At 41.3% G+C, this 14,341-nt stretch overlaps 1 protein-coding gene across 1 annotated transcript in view; it reads right to left on the bottom strand.

Annotated features, from left to right (window-relative positions):
- The window catches only part of SUCLG2 (succinate-CoA ligase GDP-forming subunit beta), a 114,930-nt gene extending 100,848 nt beyond the window's left edge, over positions 1–14,082 (bottom strand). Inside the window, exon 1 of the mRNA XM_066327221.1 lies at positions 13,965–14,082. Coding sequence (XP_066183318.1) covers positions 13,965–14,048 — 84 coding nt within the window. The 5' untranslated portion in view covers positions 14,049–14,082. The remainder of the gene's footprint in view (positions 1–13,964) is intronic.
- Between the last annotated feature and the right edge of the window lie 259 nt (positions 14,083–14,341).

The raw sequence follows: 14,341 nt of genomic DNA, 5'->3' as shown, positions 1-14,341 counted from the left end.
ACAAACTCTAGTTAACAGCTTTAGGCCTTTTAGTTCCATATTCCTGAAAATATAGCACACAAAGTATCTTGAGCAGTAAAATACACAGAAAAAAACCCTAAAAAACCTATCACATTTCCCAGTTTTCTAAAGGTTAAGGTATTTCGATCCATAAACTGCAGGGGCAATTTACTGTTTTATACCAATGAACCATATACTCACTTTTCAGAACAAGTGAGATCTGTCCATGCAACAAAGGTTCATGGAACCTGACTTCAAATAAAATAAAAAACATCCTACATTTTTGTTCAGTAAATCTGGACTGCCTGTTCTGGTGGATAATTACCACTATTCCTAACACTTATGACTCTCTGAAACAAGATGCCTCTGTTAAATAACAAAATGATTTTCTTCATATACTCAAAAAATACAGAGAAAAGAAATGGGGGCTTGTTTAAAAAAGGAGCTCACAGTTACTATAATTATTAGATTGCTATTGTTAAATTGTTTAAAAAATTGGACTCAAACAGTTGAGAGGGTGGCCAAGAGTTTGGAAAGCATAAATTTTAAATATTCCAAGTTGAAATACTTCAGAGGAGTGAAACAGGCCACCACCTCTGCTCAAAAGCTCTCATTTACTGAAAATGACACTGCACTGCCTGCTGCAAACCAAGCCTGGGGAGGACAGCAGGAAACTACCTGCTCAGGATCATTTCTCCTTCTAAAGCAGTTATTCATCCTCACTGCAATGCACTGTCCACAACTTCAGAAATCTAGTTTGAAACAATCACAGGGGTTTTTTTATTACTATATTAGGTGTTTGTGTCACCGTTTAGCTCCAGTCGATGCAATCAAAAGAAGTGCTTATTTAAATCTTCCCCTGAATACCTTCCCACAGTTCAAGGAAAAGCCGATTTCTCTTGCCACACAATGCAAGATTCTTTTTAAGAGGAGCCACGGCAAACAAGAAAGGAATCACAGTGCATCACAGCAGGAAAAAAAAGATGGTGACAAACATGAAAGAAACAATGGGAAGAGCTTTGTTAAACTAGTAACAAGTCAGTTTTAGAGAAGGAAGCTATTTTAACTGAAAAGCTAAAGAGGGTATATTTAGGAATTTCATCCTGTTTAGTTAAGAGAAACTACTTTTCTCCCACCACCAGGCAGCAGTGATTATTCTAATACAGCCTAATAAAGCACAGATATCAACCACAGATTACCTACCTGTAGGTAACAAAGCACACTAAACTAATTGATGCCAGTTGACATGACTCATCTGTTGAGAAACAGGCAGTCACCAATTACTAACAGAACAATAATTTGTTTGTTTAATGAATATGCTAATTTACTGAACTCTCATTAGACAGACACACAGGCAATATTGATGAGTTCCACAAGGCATTATGAAGTATGGCTGAATTATTTCAAAGCAAATTAAAGCAGAAAAGACTGTACACTATTTAATGGAATAATAAAAGCCTGGTAGCAAGTGAATCCTCTGGGTGAGCTCTCTGAAAAAGGCACAAATTCTCAGAAGTGCATGGATCTAAACACCTCCTACTACTGATGCCTTGTTGGGACTACCTAAAAACAGAGGGTAGACAAAACTAAGAGAATAAAAAGCAGTTATATTTATTGAAGGGTCTTCAGGTACATTTAGGGTAGATGCAGCTCCTCCAAGGCCTACACCCAAAAATGGATGATGGGTCATGGGTTTTCATGCTTTTATAAGTTTGGTCCATTTGTATTTTGTATATTTGGGTTAATCTTCCAATTACAGCTTTAGGTAATGAAGTCATTTACCCCAAGTTTGCTCCCCCTCAACTCACTTCTGTTGACATTTCTCAGGGTCTGAGACAGTGAGGTGTCCTTGGCTCGCAGGCCTGGAGAGGAATTGTTGTGTCTTGACCAGAATGGGAGAACAGTTGCTAACACTCTGTATGGTTTTTTGAGTTATACACTGATGAACTGCAGGATTACAAATACATGAAAAAAATAAAAGCTAAAACCCTAAGGCATCACCACACCTGGGAATTCACCCCCAGGGATTTGGATGCTCCTGGACTCAGGTGAGAGACCTGTGCAATGCCAGAGCTCTCCAAACCCCTGCACAGGCTCGTGCTGAACCAGGACAAAAACTGTGCAGGGGATGCACCGAGCCCCCAGGACTGAGGGACTCCCAGCAGGGACACTGGAGAACTTTGCATTTACCATACAACCTCCTGCAGTACCTCTGTTATTAATAAATCCTCTGTAAAAGCTGGCTCATCTGCAGATGTAGTGCAATGCACCACGGCCCTGGAAACAAAAGAAGTTATTAAATTTTCAATCCATAGTTCGTTTCGCTTGTGTTAGGGCTGCATCTAGCTTCTCTTTTTCTCTCTTAATAATTTTAAGTTCCTAAATTAAGAAGGAAATAGAAATTGGTTTTTCACTCAAGAAAGGAATCACTACAAGCAATATCTGTCAATTTGTAATCATTTATTCATACACAATTTAAATGAGAAACAATATTAAGTTCTCCTTTGAATTTCAGTTTTACCAAAGGAGTTTTATTTCAATAATACCACAGAAATTTCTATCAAATAAACACCTATAAAATATCCTCTACATGATACAGCCAAATAGGCTGTATTTCTGCTTTTTAAAAAGAAAATACAAAGTCAGACTCAAGGGACTGCAGCAGGAAGCCCTTTTAGGCAGAGTAGAAAGGTCTGACATTTTTGTGTAATACAGGACAGTTCAAAGTAGCAAGATCCTGCAGAAACCAATTATAAAAAGAACAGTTTCAGCCTCAACCTGAACAGCCTACCAGAATGTTAAAATTAACCTGGGAAAGTGAATGATTTAACTAAAGAAATAAGCCTACTGAATTTGACCCCAAAGTCAAGTCATGAATCAAACTCCCTCACTCTCCCCCGATCTGCTCACTGAAGTGGGAGAACCTTCCCAAAACTCGCTCACTAGCTGAACTGCCAACTTTCCAAGGTAACTGAATCTAAAAATATGTGGCTCTATCAAAATTTTTTCACATTTAAATTAAAATTATACCATTACTGGGGGGGTTTAAACATTTCATTCACTACCCACTGCCCCAAAACTAATTCATTAATAAATACATGAAATATTCATGAGGATTTACCTCTTCCCCCTTTAAAGCAACATTCCCTTCCACTAAAGGCTATATCAAACTGCAATGACATATCAATCAATATTTATCAGGAAACAAATAATGATACTTCAACATCCCTCTTTATTTTTGACTCAGTGCTTCCTTCCCTCTCTCAGTGGTGGAATCCCTCAGCTGGGAAAGGGGAACATCAGGACTGTGTCCATCATTTCTGAAGTGGCTGGATGCTGGTCAGGCTTTCTCTGCTTCATTAAACCCCACCTTCTAAATCTTTCACAGTAGCTCTAAAAGAAAACAGTACAATTTTGCTGTGCTTTAACAAATGTCACAGAAACAGAAGAGGATTTCAGAAGACAGCACCTATCCCTTTCACAATTCTGAAATTTAGATTACAAAACCATATAGACTGGATTAAAAAACCTGAACAGTATCTATTAATGAATCCTTCCCTTTAAACAAAACCATAGCTATATGCACATAAAAACCATAAAGTTTTAGAAACATCTCAGTTATGTCTTGGATATTTCACAGCACTGCAGACGAAATGGTGAGGACAGTAAATGTACTCAGGGTGGAAGTGGGACTGAAAATCCTGACTGCATCCTTAACAAAATGTCACGACTCCCTTACCAGTTCTCCTGAATGCTCCTGTTCGTTGTCTACTGCAAGAAACCTTTTCACTTCAAGGTGAATGAATGCCTGCCCTACAATGTTCTTTTTTTGACTTGATCTTGTCCTTCTATAATCAGTCTGATTGCAAACTGATTGATCCCAGGCTTTACCTCTGCCCTCTCTGGACATGATGGAGCGTGGTGTGATGTTCTTCCACTGTAGGGCTCAGTCGGGTCATTAGCTCCAGAAAACACAAAGGAAACTACACAATTCTCTCCCAATGTGCCTTTATATCTTCCAGCATGCCTATATATGTACAAACTCAGTTTTCTAATTTATCCTTCTGTTTACTTCTTATGCAAGGAAGCAGATCTTGAAGCAAGTCCTTCACTCATTGCAGATTTAAAGTCTTCAGTAACGATTACACTTTATAGACTTATTTACAGCTTGCTTACACTCAAGGATTTTGACAGTTATTCTGTAAATACATTCTCCTACCCACTAAGCTCCATTGTAAACTACCAGGAACATGCATGGGGTCAGACTTGAGTTCCTTCAGTCATTCTTATTCTCCTTATCTCAGAAAACCAGAATCTGAGCCTACATCCTTCGTGCTCTACAAGGCAGATCCAAGCAGCCATCACCTGCATGATCCTTTTGGGTGTCTGCATGTATGGGTTTGTGAGGACTACAGTCCTCAAAAGCAAAACAGGAAGGGCTGGGAGGAGTGTCCTCTTGAACAGTAAGACCCTGACCTCTCTTCTCCATTTCCCACACCTTGTTCAGCAGCTGTTTCAGTCAGGCTGCTACACAGACTGACCTCCAAATAAAGCAGGACATCACCAAATCCCTGACAACTGCATCCTGCTGCCCACCCAGGGGAGTATTCAGGACTCTCTTTATATATCTGCAATCAGCAAAATAAAATGTCTGCAAATTAAGTGACAGCACCCTCATGACCCTGAGAAGTTCTGGGATGCATTTTGGTTATTGTGGACACCCCAACCCATGAACCTTCACCTGAACAGGGAACCATTAGCAGCTTCCAAAAACCCTGAAACAGGACAGGATCCTTACCCTGTGGGATTGCATAAAAACTGTCTGGTTCAACCACCATGCAGAAGGTCACATCACAAACGGGATGTCACAAAGCAAAGCTGGCTGCCCAAACACCAAGCTGCCCGTTCACTCAAAGGGCTAAAAAATGCCTTCTGTCCTTACTGCAGAAACTGCTGGCAAAATGTTTTTCTTTGCATTTTTAAACCAAATTTCAGCCTAATAAAACAGTATTCAAATTACTTATTGTACATCCACGTGTGCCCACAGAGCAAGCATGTCTACAGAAGCTTTACACCTCTGGAATCGATTTTCAGAGCCTTTGCTTGGGTAAAGGTAGAACACAAATTCCCAGATTCAATTTCTGCTTTTGTCAATGTCCTCACCATCAGAGGTTCTGCTTTGCATTAGTAATTAATTTTAGTCAAATTATGTTCATTTTGCTTATTTTGAACTTCAAAGCTTTAAGAGAAGCATACTTTCCTGACCTAAAAAGTAAGGCTTTGAAGTATCTGATGAAAATAAACTCACGACCATACACAACTGCATAATCAGTTGCAGAAAATACTGTAACACAGCCCCTGCCTTGGCAAATGAAAGATTGTTGGTGAGATGCACAACACATTCAAAAAGTGAAATAAGCCATCTTCTCCACATAAATCAGAAATATTCTTTTATTTTAAGCATCTTGAGGGGAAATTTTATATTCTTGTTCTGATCTTTTAAAAGTGCTTTAATTTTTACAAGATTAAAATGATATTTTTATGCAACTGTGAAGAAATGCTCTAAACAGTAAACACAGACAGGAAAGAAATAATTCTAAAACTATTGTATGGCCAAACATGACCCAAAGTAGCCACTATCAATTTTTTCTTTCCTGCCTGCAAATTCTTCTTCCTATTTTATTACAAAACTCAAAGCATATTCAATAAGATGAACAGAAATGTTTCTGTATTCATATCTCAAGTAATCATATCTATCAAAGAAGCGTTTCACGCCTACCATACCCTGGAAGAATGCTTTTTCAAGTGTTAGAAGTCACTGATATTTTAAGAAAAACACCGATAAAATGCCAATTTAGACAGTTTGAGCTCTATTTTTCATAACAGAGAAGGAAATATGAAACATAATCACAGGTTTTTTGTTCCAGTTCTTTAATATTGAAGTCAAATCATGATAATTTCCACGCTACCCGACTATGTCATCACAGAATATGACTTTGAGCACTAAGCAACATAACACCTCCAAGCAACAAAAACGCAAATGCCCATGGTAGTAAAAAAAAAGAAATATAGAAAATTATCTACAGATACAGTTTCACTGCAGGCTTAAGTCATATCTGGTTTATAAAACCAGTCCAGAATGATCTGTACAAATTTTTTCCTGGAAGCAGCAAGAAAAGAAAAGACTGGTACCCATTTTTTGTTTCAATCTGAATGCTACACACCCTTTATTGTTAATAAGTCTTGGTTTTAATTAGACCATTTAGACTGACATGAAGCACACTCTAAGAAACAAGGATACATGAGGCAGAGAGCTTCAGCTACTTGGGCAGAGCTGGGGAAAAACTAGAAGCTGCCCAGAATAATCAGTGAAAGCCAGCTTTTAACAGGACAACAGCCAAACATTAAGAATATTTTTCCTTCCTTTGCAGATAATTTCTTTATTAATATTTCTCCACTGTTTATACCTAATTATATTAATTCACTCTGCTGCCATTCTCAAATCTCAGTGCATGTATTGATGCCTTAAGTTTTAGCTTTCATGTTTTCCAAATTCTGTGCTGCCCAGGGGGCAGTTCTGAGCCTCACATTCAGTGTCACTCAGCTCTTCACAGTGTCGGAAGACAAAACAAACCCTTTTCCTGCTGGAGACCAAGGACAATGACTACAATTTTCAGGCCCAAAACCATAAACAATGGTGGACCAAAGAGAGAAACGAGAAGGATGGGACCTCACAACCTGAAGCTGGAATTGGACAATTAAACCCAATTAAATGAAAATGGCTTAAAACTTATAAAAGTTTAGACCTTGTGACAGGCTGGGCATTTTGTGACCATTCTAAGACCACCTTGGGTGTAGCCCTGGTCAGGCTCTGTCCTGCCCAAGGTGTATCCTAAAGGCCGTTCAATAAATACCTACATTATTCTCCAGCTCTGTCCAGTCTCTGTGTCAGGTCAGCCTCCCCAAGGCATCAGTATCATGTCTACAGTCTGAAGCAAAGCTTAGGACACTGCAAGAAGCATCATCTCATCATCTTTAGAGACTTTGACCTTAAGGCAGATTTCTACATTTCTGACTGTATGAAGAGCAAGATAAACTTTAACCCACAACTGAAACAGCCCTTCCAAGCCCAAAGCATGATGGCATTACTCCACTGGTTAAGGAAATTGGGACTATGCCCAGCCCTGTTTCTTGTGTCTTACTGCAGCCCATGCTGTGCTCAGAAACAAACAACATTAGAAATAAACCACAGCCACTGTTCTTCCCTCAGCTTCTCCCCAGAGGGAGCTGCCAGAGCCCTGCCCAGTTCTTGTTCCCACATGGGAGGTCCAGTTCTCCTGTTGTCAGCTCCTCAGACATCTGCATTTGGAAGCTGTTATCAGAGCTCTCCAGAAACCTCCTGGAACTCTCGATTACGTGTTCCCTGCTGTGCTGTCACTCCAGCAGAACCTGGAGGGAATGAAGTCCTCGGTGAGGACCAGGGGCTGCTGACTGAAGCCTCCCCAGCTGTCTGCAGCTTCGTCTGGTCTCGCTGATGGAGGTGCCTGCAGCAGAAATGGACAATAACCCTGTCAGTGATGCTGCTGTGCCCACAAACCCTGAGCCCTGGGCTCTCAGCTGGGTCACCAACCCTCCCTAGATGGAGCTCCAGCACTCCAGCTGCTCTGGAATCCTGTTTAATCAGCTCGCATCATGTTTAAAGCAAGCTCTAAATATCTGTTCCTCTACGTCCAAAATTTATGGCATTACTTCAGACTATTTTAATCTGAGCCATTTAACTGAAAAACAAATCTAGACTGAAACTCTGCATGAAAGAATTCAATTAAATAGACTCACTGTTTCCAATGTGTTTGGAGTGACAGAATTGAAGACGATAGAAAATTTAAGGGAAAATACATTTTTATGCCATCTTCAGACCTCAGCAAGTACCAGCTTGACAATAAAAAGGTTCCTTTTAATAGGCTTTTCATCTTTAATTATCATGAATAACTCTTATGTTTTGCTCTACCCATCAATGTTATGTACCATTGGCACATACAACTCCTCCAATAATTGGAATTTTCCTGACATTTTAATACCAATTCTCTGTATGAACAACTTTTTTTTTTTTTTTTTTTTTTTTTTACACAAGGCAGAAACTGCTTTCTTGGCTGCTATAAAATTAGCAGATGTCAAATGAAACTGTCCTTTTGTCCACAGATCCTTCAGAGGAAGATATCAAAAGATGATGAAGCCTTCTATTAGTAATTCGTGTCTGGTTTTTAATTTGCAGTTTCATATTTTTCAGTCAAGCCTCAGACAAGCAGGCAAACCTACCAAACACGATCAAAAAATCTCGCTTAATTTTTCATTTCTCTTGACAATTCTTACAAAACTTTTGCATCTCATGAAGAATTTAGGTGGACAAGAGTTAAGACATCAAAGAAAAACTACAGTAGGAGTGATTCTCTCTCCTCCTGACACAAACTGAGGCTGTTTCTCCCAGCTTACTTTGCTCAGACTCCAACCCAACCCAGACTGTGATTCTATGACACACAAAATAAAGACAAACAGGGTAGACAGAAATTGATCTGTCACTAAGTGCTACCCATATGTAAGGTAAGTAAACACAAATTAATAATGATGTATCACAAAATATCTTAGAAAGTCTTTTCTTAAATGAAACATTCTTTGAGTTAAATACCCCCACCCACATTCAAGCCCAACAGTGTTGTGAGTGCCTAGGGCTTTATGATTTTGGAGTCAAAGCTGATAAACTCTTAGATCATCATAGAAACAAAATAAAATTTAATTCAATTTTGGGATACAAACTCTTACAGTGTGGGGAAACCCACAAGCAATTAAAAAGAGACCAGAGAGAGCACAGGAAGGAAAAAGCTCATGGGCAAATCTGCTCAAAGCAGCAAATTTTAAACAAAACAAAACTTGCATTTATTGAATATATTTTGAGCTATCTGTATAAAGTGTTGACTGAGGAATTAAAAAAAGATGTTCCAACAAGTAAGTGGAAAAATAGCAAGTCTTTAAATTCCTTCACAGTTAACATTTAGCCACTAATTATACAAAAACATCACCATCAGCATAATGTCACAAACAAACTAAAACACCAATCTAGGGTTTTCATTTTCATTACCACATTAAAGGATGGCTTCAGCTTGCAGTTTAGAATCTGTTTCAAGTCTCACTCACGCAACAAAGAATTCAGCAGCACAGCATAACTCCACTATTAAGGGATTTTTCACAATAGTCAATCTTAACTTTTATTTCATACCCACTCCTGCTATCTGTTATCTAGTTAAAATAAAATCAATAGCCAGCTACTAATCATGGATCAATGTTTAATTACCAGTTCCAAAGTTACTGTCATATGCATTTGGACAGGTAATATGACTTCTCTGTCCTGTGTTTTATTGAAGTGCTACGGAAGAAATAAGCTGAGTCACAGATTGTTAGAAATTGCTTTTAGAGGAGGAAATTTGTATTGTATTAGAGGAGGAAATTTTCTGGAGAAAGTCCTCAGAGTACATGCTGAAAGCTATAGACGATAGTCACAGTCACAAATATGCATAGAAAAACGGGACTGGCCAAGGCAATAATGAGCTGAGCTATTCACTATAGGTGTGGCCAACAATACAAATTATCAGCTGAGGTTAAATCACCTTGGAATGAACGAGTCCCCAAAACAGAGAGGAAGACAATCTCATCTCTGTGCATTAAATGAGGACATTGCCCATTTTTGTGAAAATGAACCTTCCAAACAAGAGAAATGATAAAATAGCAGAAAAATTAACTACTTCTAAGAAACAACTATACCCCAACTGTGTCTAAACCTTCATCTCACTTCTCTGTATTCCCAAAAGAATCTCAGTAGCTTCACACATTTCAGATAAAATCCCTGCTGGCAGTCATCAGCCACATAGACCAAATGAAAGATGACTTTAAAAAAAAAAAAAAAAAGGAAAATTACCACACACACTGACATTTCCAGAGAAAAACAACAGGAAACAATCATTTAAGGTAACTGTAAAGAAAACACACTTTATCTATTGACAGTTTATCTAGTGCCTTAGGAGGTAGATCAATGAAAAAAAAAACTACTTGCTTTTATATAAAAGAACTTTGACCAATCCTAAACATGGCCAAGGAATGTAAGGAGCCTCTGGGTAAACTGGTTGGAGTTCAGATGGAGGGTCAGGACGAAGGATTTGTTCATTCACAGCCAAGTTTAAGACCACAGACGTGGCTAATTCTCCATCTAATGTCATATTCATGAAGGCTGTCTCTTCTTTACCTAATTAGCCCTATCCCCTGATTCTACCTCCATGAGGTACAAAGGAAGGTAAATCAATGCAGCAAAGTGCAGCTTTTCTACTTCAAGACAGAGCTGTGAATATCTGTGTCAAAGCCAGATTGCTCCCAGGGTAGAAGTTCCACTAGTATAAAACTAGCTGGGGAAAAAAAGCCCCCACAGTCTGAGGTTATATTTATGTTTTCATTTCCTTCTTTCATCTCAGAATAGGATTCCATAACCATGTGTTTAATGGAACTGTCGGGGAGGAGTGGGCCAAACATCTGCTCCACTTTGGCATTTCAGTTTTGTCTAGAGTTTGAAGAGGGCTTTCCTGTCATTTGGATGAGGTGCCTGTAGAAAAAGCTGTTTGTGAAAGTCTGTAGGCTCATGTATTTCCTGCCTCTAAATGTAAAACCTTGAAAATACAGCAAAACTGCCAACCAGGAAAAGCCAAATAGGGAAGCAGTCCAAAGAAATTTTCAAGAACACCAAAGAAAACTATGAAAGAAAGAAGAATTCAACATTAAAGTAGCTTCTGAAGCCATAAATTGAAGTATTGAAGTTTTTTTTTTTCAATAATGTTTTGTGTCACCAGGAAGATCAGCTATTACAGCTGATAGTTTCTTAGAAAAGGCAGAAGTTTCTCTGTTCAACATTAATGAGGTTTTATAGATATACAAGTCTAGGAACTGAAAGCATCCGCAGTGAGCAACCTTGCAGTTCCCCGGTTTGTAACACCTATAGGTTCCAGCAGGTTTTTTTAACAGAAATATTAAGTTCATCTTCCCCTCCTTCCTTTTTTTTTCCCTTTTTTTTCAATATTTTCAACACATGTGGAGTCTGAATGTATTCTGGCAGGACTGAGGCCCATTTTGAAGGCTGGGACAAGGCTCATAACACACCAACCAACCTGCTCACTCTATTAGAATACTGGAGAGTTACCTTAAGCATTTTTTTTTTAATGATTCTGATTTAATTGTTCCTCATTTATATTCATCGCTGAATTTCACTGCATCTGAAGCTATTTTGAAAACACAGCATTCTCCCAAAGGGCCCAATCCAACTCCCATTCAAATAAACAGCCTTCAATGGAGCCTATTTGTTGCCAGCCAACAAGATTGAATTCTGCTGCCGAGTGGTCCCTGGAGCGTTTGTCACAGCTCTCTACAAATATTGCTCCAGCAAGAGCAGGCCTGAATGCTCCTGTCCACACACACTGCAGACAACCCAAATCTATCCTTTATCTTGTAACACTTGCTCAGATTTAAAACTCCAGCAGCACGAAGAATTGAATCTACCAGGGATATAAATGGCAAAAGGAGTAAAAAATGTTTAACAGTTATAAAAAAGTACAGGGAAAGCAAAAGGATGATAAAATAATTTTCATGTGATAGGATCAACTCGCATTTACTCAACCCCTAAAATGAAGCTACACAGGAAAATGCGTGCAGATTACAATGACAGTAATAAAACCAAATTTTACAGCTACAGTTTTGAAATAAGAAGAAATTTTGCTACAAAGTGTAGAAACATCACTCCAGCAGTAAGTCACAAGGGTTATGAAGAAAGATTCTAAATCTCACACAGGGTTACCAGAACAACAAAGCTTAAGACTGGTATTTCTTGATCACATTCGCACCATATGGAAGACCCTCATCTGTGAAAGAAACACTGTGATGGGCTTTGAGGACAGGTTTTGGTGGTTTAGGCTAAATAAAGTAACAGTGCAACTTCTCATCTGAGCAACAGAATGAATGATACAAATGAGAAAACCCTTCAATGGAAGGGCTCTTACTCTCAGATCCTTTTTCCTATTTTGTAGCACAGAAATCCAGACTCTGGCTGATCAACTTATTTGTAGCTTAAAGTCTGAGACAGTGGAAGATTAGGAGACTGTTTAGATGGGAATTCTACAATACAACATTGCAAAATTGAAGACCCTTATAAAGGAGAGTGGTTTGCCTTGAAATTAAGGACTTGATTTGTTGTTATACAGTATTGATGTGGTTCTTGAAAATAGCCTACTTGGAAAGCACAGATTTTAGGAGACGCTCTCAGTATCTGTCAGAGCTCAGAAACAGAATAACAAAATGTGATTTATAATACAAGTTCAACACCTCTAGTTCAAAAATAATGCACAAAAGAAAGGCTTTTTTTTAAAAAAAATTGGCCACCTCGATACCCTAAGAATACTTTTGAGAATCTGAGCTGATACCAAATTATTTCAATGGGGTAATTTACAGAGAGCCTCCATGCTTTGAGAGATGGCAGAATAGAGCATGAGCTCCGAATTTCCACCTGTATCTCAAATCCCCACTGCAGCACCAGATAGAGACAGGGCTTGAAACCAACCAAAGCAGCTCAACCAGAACACCTTCTACGTTCACACCAAGATGACTCTTTACAGAGAATGCTCCCTACTCCAGCCTTTCCAAGCCCTCCATGTCACACCCTACAAAGGATGTTACCTCTGAATTCCTTATTGTAGGATCAGACTCACCTAAGCCTTGATGGCAGGAACACATCTTCAACCACACAATGCATTCTCCCCAAACACTGTTGTGACTGACAGCATTGCCCATCCACACTAATGAGATTAAAGATGTATGTATACAGATAAATGTATGTATATAGATATCACTGTATGTGTATATCATAAACATAAACAGTCCCTGTTTATGCGTGTATACATGAAATGGACGAACGCTAAATCAACAAATCAATTGCACCGAGTTCTCAAATACGCAGCATTCCAACAGGAAAGTTGGGCACAAAAGATTCCAGATTTACAGCCGAGGCGGGTAACTTCCTTCAGGTTAAAAGATAAACCAGACAGCAGCAGTTGTGCAACACAAGTTCAGCTCAACCCCCACAGCACCCTTTACCCCAGAGCCCCGCACCTGCCGCCAGGAGCATCCCCAGAGCGGCGCCTGCGGACAGAACGGGACACAAACGCGCCTGGTTTGCTCCAGGGGCTTTGCTTTGGGGAAAACACAGGTGTGGACCAAAGTAAGATTCTCATGCAGCTGCTCATGATGTAAAGGTAAAATAATAGAGCTGGCGGCCAAAGGCAGGATGTCTGAAACGTGCGTATCTCATTTTATCTCGGCGTGGCTGCTTGAGGTGAATAATGAACTCACGCTACGCCTCAAGAGAGCCCCTGAGCCCTTCCAGGAGGCTCATCTACTCCTTCCCATCGCCCTGCCGAGGTTCAGGCCCACCGGGAAGCCTGAGCTTGGATCGATTCCCCAGCAGAGACACCCAGGCATCTTCACCCCAGCCTGACCTCAGCCAGCCGCGCTGAGCCACACCAGCGCGATGCTGCCCCCCGAAACGTGTTCAGAGCGCCGGCATCGCTTCGTGCACAGCGTCACCCAGCTCTGCTGCCGAAAGAACTCAGAGTTCTCTTGGGCGTGGGGGCACCCGGGTCAGCCCTGGCCTGCCCAGCCCAGAGCGGGCACAGCTTCGCCCCGACCCCTCAAACGCCGGGGCTGCAGGCTGGATCATCCTCCGGCCCGAGCATCCGCGGCCGGCGGCAGGGGAAAGCTCTCCCCGCTGCCGGGAGGCTGCGAGCGGAGCCGCGCCGGCCGCGGGGCTCGGGCGGGCACAGCGAGGGGGCCGCAGGCTGGCGGCAGCGGGGCACGGGGCCGGGCTCGCTCACTCACTCACTCACCGGGAATTCGCCCCGCAGGCGGGCGGATCGCAGCGCCAGGTCCCGCAGCACGGCCCCCGCCCGCCCGGCCAAGGGCGCCGCCATCTTACCCGCTGTCCCCGCCCTGCCCCGCGCCCCGGGCGGAAACCCCGGCGGGGGCGGAGAGGGGCAGGCCGGCCTCGGGAGCGCCCTGTGCTCTGAGGGGCCGCGGGAGGCCGGGGCTGTGGGGCCCGCACCGCGGGGAAGGCACGGCGGGGGCGGAGAGGGGCTGGGAATGCCCCCGGAGTGCCCCGGGGTGCGATGCGCTGTGAGAGGCCCGGGCGGTGCGGTCGGCACCTTGGCAGGGCTGTACGCCCGTGTGAGGCAAGGTGCAGTGTCTCTCCGGCGAGGAAAAGCCG

The sequence above is a fragment of the Sylvia atricapilla genome, chromosome 11 (assembly GCF_009819655.1).
Source record: "Sylvia atricapilla isolate bSylAtr1 chromosome 11, bSylAtr1.pri, whole genome shotgun sequence".
NCBI classification, from domain to species: Eukaryota; Metazoa; Chordata; class Aves; order Passeriformes; family Sylviidae; genus Sylvia; species Sylvia atricapilla.
Note: the sequence above shows the minus strand (reverse complement) of the source record. Positions and strands in the feature narration are given on the sequence as shown.